Genomic DNA, 6931 nt, shown 5'->3' with positions numbered 1-6931 from the left:
TAGCGCTCTACCACTTGAGCCACAGCGCCACTTCCAGCTTTTTTCTTTTTGCTTATGTGGTGCTGAAGAATTGAACTCAGGGCCTCATGCATGCAAGGCAAGCGCTTTACCACTGAGCCACCTTCCCAGCCCCATCAAATAAAGAATTTTGAAGCAATGTTTGAGCTACATTGACTAACTACACCCTCCCTTAACCCACCGCCAAAAAAATTTTTTTTTCCCAAATTTAAAACAAACTACTTTTGGCAGATTAAAACAAAATGGGTAACACTAACTAAAAGTTCAGTACACCACAGCCTCCTATTACCTCTGATAATTCAGCTCTGGCTCATTCCTCAGCCTAGCTCACCTTTCCCCTCTCAAAGCTGGACAGTGGTTGGAAGCTTTGGAGAAAATAGTACCATCTGAATCTTGTGCTCTGAAACCTATAATTGCTAGGGTTAGGGAGGCTAAATAGATCTTCCCTTTCTAGTGCCTCTCTGCCTCTGCTCTTTAGGGCTAATGAGAGGGCAGTGTTCTTTCAGGATGCACACTCCTGTTGAGAATTTGCCTTCCTTCAAATTAGCTATGCTTACTTAAGTCCAAGGAATACAAATCTATCAGCCTTTCCTCCACTATAGAACTTTCTGTATAGAACTTTCTTGAGAAACAAGGTCAGTACAAACACGTGTGAACTCAAGCCAGGAGTGCTAAATGGGCTACATGGTGCAGGAGGGGACTGAAAATGTCCCTACAAGAAACACAGAACCCCACAAATAAACAGAAAAAAAATGGAAGTGACACTGTGGCTCAAGTGGTAGAATGCTAGCCTTGAACAAAAAAAGCTCAGGGACAGTGGTCAGGCCCAGAGTTCAAGCCCCAGGACTGCCTCCTCCACCCCTCCCAAAAAACAAAATTCTAATAGTGACTGTTCCATTGCTTTTTCTAATTGAAATCTAACAACAATGAATGTTCTCTACCATTTTAGCACACCATGTTTTCCAGCTATGTTTGGAGATGTGAAGGTAAATTCCCATGTTTTAATTCCAGGAATTTGCTTATCGTAATCCTCTATGTGATTTAGCCAGGCCTGCTCCCAGATAGCAGAGAGATGACAGGTATAGGTCATTATATGTTTATCAAATTTTTGCAAATTTCCAAGTATATGAACTAGCAGATAAAGGAAACTAATCTAACTATTGGTGCATTGGCCCCTGATTCACCGTTTGTATATAATGAAAAATCTATGTACACTTCCTGAGCCAAGCCAAAAGACTTAGTCTGCAATTCCAGTTATTTTGGAGCTGTCAGGAGGATCGCTTGAGTTTGGAGCTAGCCAGAACACCATATTGATAATGCCATATCAAAAATAAATGAATAAGTCTGGTGGAATGAATAAGCCTGGTGTCGGTGGCTTACACCTGTAATCCTAGCTACTCAGGAGGCTGAGATCTGAGGATTGCAGTTCAAAGCCAGTCTGGGTAGGATAGTCTGTGAGACTCTTATCTCCAATTAACCACCAGAAAACCAGAAGTGGTGCTGTGACTCAAGTGGTAGAGCACTGTTAAGCTGAAGAGCTGAGAAACAGTGCTCAGGCCCAGAGTTGAAGCCCCACAACTGACAAAAAAAAGAGATTTTTATTTTTATTTTTGAGATGAAGATGGAGTTTGCAAGGCTTTTATTTCACTTTAACCATCCACCAGATATCCATAGCTTCCATTCAAAACTCAGTATTTTTAGAGAAAATGGCTTTCAGAAAAGTTTTTTTTTTTTTTTTTGGTTGGTTGTGGAGCTTGAACTCTGGGCCTGGGCACTGTCCTACAGCTCTTTAGCTCAAGGGATAGTGCTCTACTGCTTAAGCCACAGCACCACTTCCGGTTTTCTGAGTAGTTTATTGGAGATAAAGAGTCTCATGGACTTTCCTGCCTGGGCTGGCTTTGAACTGCAATCCTCAGATCTCAGCCTCCTGAGTAGCTAGGATTACAGGAATGAGCCACCAGCACTCGGCTCCAGAAAGTTTTTGAAGCAAGCCAGGCAATTGTTGTCATAATCTACACTTTAGAGGTGTTGTCTTCAGTGGGAAGTTAATAATCTGTTGTTCAACTGTGTGACCCTCAAAGTTGATGAGTTGAAAAGATTCACCAAGAGAAGATGGTATGGTTCTTGTCTGACAGATGATCTGATATCTGGGTGGATTCTAGGGAGGTACTAAGGGTTCTTTGTGGAGTAACACCTTGTGGTTTGCCATTTCTATAGTCACCACAAAGTTCAGTAGTTTTAGCTCAGTTCTGTGACAAGGGGCGTCAAGCTTGGTGTTTATGACATAGCTATTGATAGTATAATTTTAGTTTTTTCTTTTTCCTCAAGGCTAATTCTGTATCACTTTGAGCCACAGTACCACTTCTGATTTTCTGGAGGTTAATTGGAGATAAGAATCTCCTGGGCTGATTGTCCGTGGCTCACGCCCGTAATCCTAGCTACTCTGGAGGCTGAGATCTGAAGATCGTGGTTTAACATCAGCCCCGGCAGGAAAGTCCATGAATCTCTTATCTCTGATGAGCCACCAGAAAACGGGAAGTGGTGCTGTGGCTCCAGTGGTAGAGCTCGCTTGTCTTGACGGACAAAAAACAAAAAACAAAAACCCCATGGCATTAACCTTCACATACCCAAACATAGCCCGGGTGCCTTAGTGCTGGTGCTGTGGTTGAAGTGGTGGAGAGCATCCTTACTCATTCTTGACAGGTTTCATTTGGAAAGCTCAATAAGACAGTTACAGTTAGAAATTTTGTATTGGTCCCACAATGTCTCAGAGGAAAACTGTATTTCCAAGAAGTACTTGCACTCACCGGGCTCAGGTGGGAGAGTTAGGTCCCCAACCTGACCCAGCAGGCCCAGGGCCTCCTGTCAAACTCTTGAGCACCACCCTACACGCCCACTTCCTCCGGTGTGGCGCAATGCACAATGGGAAATGTAGTCTTCCTCGGACACAGACCCACTGGCTGGGCTCTTTCAGGGTCCTTCTGGGCATGCGCTTCCGCGCCCGTTCTTGGCGTTTTCCGCTCAGGAATTCCGGTTCCTAGCGCTGTGCCGCGCTCCTGGGAAGTTTCCTAAGTAAAGTTCAGTGTTCTGAGCGCCGGAGCCGGGGTGGCAAGAGGCCCCGCCGCGCCTTGGCGAACCTGGGGACCTGAAATGTGAGTGGATGGCAGGCAGGCAGGAAAACGGGCTGCAGGCGGCAGCTGGAGCCGGGCGGGTAGCCTGGAGGCTCCACGCACTGCCGGGTCCCTCCGGTCTGGGTGACTGTGCCTGGGGTCGTGATGGCTTTGTCAGAGTCGGTTCTGCCAGAATCAGTGTCCTTCCAGGTGCCGGCACCTAGCTGGCTCGGGAAGGTTCGCGGGCAGGCTAGAAGGTTGTGCAGACTAGGAGAGCTGGGGAGGCTTGCGCTTCTGTTCCACGCCTGATTCTGCTGTGGACCAGTGTGATGACATCATTTGCCCAGCTGAACGATGGACGAGTCACAATTCTAGTGAGGTTGTGAAGGGTGTGCTGGCCGAGTCTTGTGCTATGGCAGTTGTGTTGGTGGGGTTCTGTGCTGTTTCTTGTGGGGACGTTTCTAGTCCTTCTGGGCGCTGTAGCCTCTTAGCACTCCTGGGTCCAGTTCACACATGTTTGTACACGACTGGCTGATGGACCTGTATTCCTTGGAATTAAGTAAGTGTGGCAGATTCGAAGGAGGGCAGATTCTGAACAGGACTGTGCATCCTGAAAGAACACTGTCCTTGTGAACTGTCACTAGCCCTAAAGAGCAGAGGCAGAGAAGCACTAGAATGGGAAGATCTGGTTACCCTCCCTTGCCCTAGAAATTCTAGTTTTCAGAGCACAAGGTTCAGGTGGTTCTGTTTTCTCCAAAGCTCCCAACCACTGTCCAGCTTGGAGAGGGGAGAGTTGACCTGGACTGAGCAATGAGCCAGAGCTGAGTTATCAGAGGGGATAGGAAGTTACGGTTTGTAGTGGAGAGACATCTTGTCAGATCTGAAAGGATCTGCCTCTCTACAAGTACCCTAATTCCAGTCGCATTCATTCACTGTAACATAACTATCATTTCTAGAATGCAAGCTCTCTTAAACATATGTGGCATCCAGAGATACTCCGGTACTTGCTTTTACCTGATGGTTTTTCTGGCAGTTCAGGAAATGCTTGTTAGGGATCTTATGCTTAAAACAGAAATGAAGGGGCTGGGAAGGTGGCTCAGTGGTAGAGCGCTTGCCTTGCATGCCTGAGGCCCTGGGCTCCATCCTCAGCACCACATAAGCAAAAAGAAAAAAGCCGGAAAGTGGCACTGTGGCTCAAATGGTAGAGCGCTAGCCTTGATCTGAAGAGCTGAGGGACAGCACCCAGGCCCAGAGTTCAGGCCCCACGACTGGACCCCACCCAAAAAAACAAACAAACAAGTGAAATAAAACAAAGGTTTTGTGGTTTGTAGATGTTTAAAATCTGCCCAGAATAGTATTTTTTCACTTTGGAAATTTGCAGGGGGGAGGGGGGCAGGGTGATTGAGGTCATTGTAGCACAAACATTGCTTCAAAATACTTTAATTCAACTATGACGATCCTATTTCTTATCCTCATAACTTTAATATGTTCTTAAAACATTACAAATTCTACAGTACAATAATGAACTTACTTTGCATTTCTTTCCTTTTTTTTTTTTTCTGTTGTGGGGCTTGAACTTTGGGCCTGGGTGCTGCCCCTCAGCTCTTCAGCTCAATTCGAGTTTTCTGGTGGTGTATTGGAAGTAAAGGTCTCACAGACTTTCTTCCCTGGGTTGGCTTTGAACCATGATCCTCAGATCTCAGCCTCCTGAGTAGCTAGGATTACAGGCGTGAGCCACTGGTTCCTGGCACATCACTCTCTCTTTTAAGCGGAGATTACATTTTTTAAACAGAAATTCTGTAATATGAAACTTTAAGTAGGGGTGTTCAAAATTCAAAACAAAAAGAAATCACCCCTTCCATGAAATCTGTGAAAATTCCAGTCCCATAAATTGATCTATTCATCCCATAACAAATTAAAGTAAAAAAACTCTAATGTGATCCAGAAAATGTTAAAAATAAAATGCATCCATGGCTTTATAATGGATCACTTGGCCTTTACTAGCAACAGCAACCTCACTGAATTCCCATAAGTGACTTTCATGATTATTTCCATTAATCATCCATGTGACTGGAAAGTTCATTTCATTTTATTCCAAAAGTTTGTCTCCTACATAATTTTGTTCAAAAACACAGAACTATGGCATGCTACCAGTATTTCCTATAAAGCCAACCATCACATCTGGTAAAAACATGCCATTTCCTTTGTTTAAAGTTTATGGAACTACACTTTGGGCTGGGCTCAGCACTGCATTTCTGTTAGTATTGCTTTTTTTAACAGATGAGGCTTCACTCATCTGGTTTCCTTACTGAGGATGGTTGGTTTAGGATGGTGTTACTCCTGTGACCAGTAATTTTTGCTGGCCTTTGACTTGGTCCTGTATAATCCAGCAGAATAACTGAGGTTATTTTTTTTTTTCTTTTCAGGTAAGGGGTAGGTTTATTCATCGTTCTGGCTGTCACCAGGCAATGTTGGCCCTTAGCTGAGGTTCTTTACAGTATAATTAGAAAGAAGGCTAGCACTAAGGAATTTCCAAGCCTTTGTTCACATCATATTCACTGTTGTCCCTTTGGCCACAGGAAGTTAAATGGAATAATCTAGATGAGTGCTTCAGACTACTCTGGATAGAGAAGATGTGCCATCTGAGAACTGTATTGGAACAGGAAACCATGAAAAATATATATTCTGTATATTTTTCCTCTATAATTATGAGTGTAAAATACTGAGTTTAACAAACATGCTTTCTATGATACTTAAGTATTGCAAAACTGGAGGCATAGTGAAATGCACAATGGAGTCCTATATGATATTTTTCCATTAATAGGAAAATAGTTCATACATTCATAAGTGTATTTCTGTTATTCCTAATTTTAGTAAAGACATCATATGTCTTTCTTTGGTTTACATTATTCAGTTATTTTTGAGGAAACATAAGTTGTTCCCTCCCTTAGAAATGAACTACAGGGGCTGGGAAAGTGGCTCAGTGGTAGAGTACTTGCCTTGCATGCATGAGGCCCTGGGTTCGATTCCTCAGCACCACATAAGCAGAAAAAACTGGAAGTGGCGCTGTGGCTCAAGTGGTAGAGCACTATCCTTGAGGTGAAGAGCTGAGGGACAGTGCCCAGGCCCAGAGTTTAGGCCCCACGACTGGCAAAAAAACAAAACAAAACAAAAAAACAAAAACAAAAAAAAGAAATGAACTACATTTATAATGTCTACCAAATACTGGACTGTGGATATATTTTTCCCGGAGAATATAATGTGTCTACTTGAGACATGAAAGGGTCTTCTCCCACAGAAGGTTTGTTATTATTATTATTATTATCCAATCCATATGTAGTGTCTTGAACAGGAAAATCTGGGATAAAGCCACATTGGTTCTTTCTTGACTCCATTTTATTTGCCTTCTCTCCCAGCTGTGCTGTCAGAATTTCTGTATTGCCAACTCCAAAAGAAAATGAATGGATCTCTGGTGGGTATATTTTTATTTCTTTCTGTGTATTTTATGAAATTATTTATGAACTTAATGGGGCCCAAGAATTAAAATTGAAAAGTAGAAAAGATTCCACCTCCAGAAATTGTTTATAAATAAGATTAAGATAGCTTGGAGATTTAGCAGATTATGAACTCTCAAAACTCAGTGTAAATTGAGTGCAAATTCATTTCAAATTTGTCTGGTGTTTCTTTTCTTTTGTTATTTTGTTTTTTGGGTCTGGTTGTGGGGCCTGAACTCTGGGCCTGGACGCTGTCCCTCAGCTCTTCAGCTCAAGGCTAGCACTCTACCACTTGAGCCACAGTGCCAC

General features: G+C 43.3%; 1 protein-coding gene across 2 annotated transcripts in view; it reads left to right on the top strand.

Annotated features, from left to right (window-relative positions):
- The first annotated feature begins 6550 nt into the window (after positions 1-6550).
- LOC105991769 (zinc finger protein 14-like) overlaps positions 6551-6931 on the top strand; it is a 15309-nt gene continuing 14928 nt past the window's right edge. For both annotated transcript variants that reach the window (XM_013024486.1, XM_013024485.1), the window contains exon 1: positions 6551-6600. In XM_013024486.1, the coding sequence (XP_012879940.1) occupies positions 6586-6600 (15 nt within the window). In that variant the 5' untranslated portion in view covers positions 6551-6585. The remainder of the gene's footprint in view (positions 6601-6931) is intronic.

Source organism: Dipodomys ordii, unplaced genomic scaffold (assembly GCF_000151885.1).
Source record: "Dipodomys ordii isolate 6190 unplaced genomic scaffold, Dord_2.0 Scaffold76, whole genome shotgun sequence".
Taxonomy (NCBI): domain Eukaryota; kingdom Metazoa; phylum Chordata; class Mammalia; order Rodentia; family Heteromyidae; genus Dipodomys; species Dipodomys ordii.
This window is presented reverse-complemented; position numbering and strand designations above follow the sequence as displayed.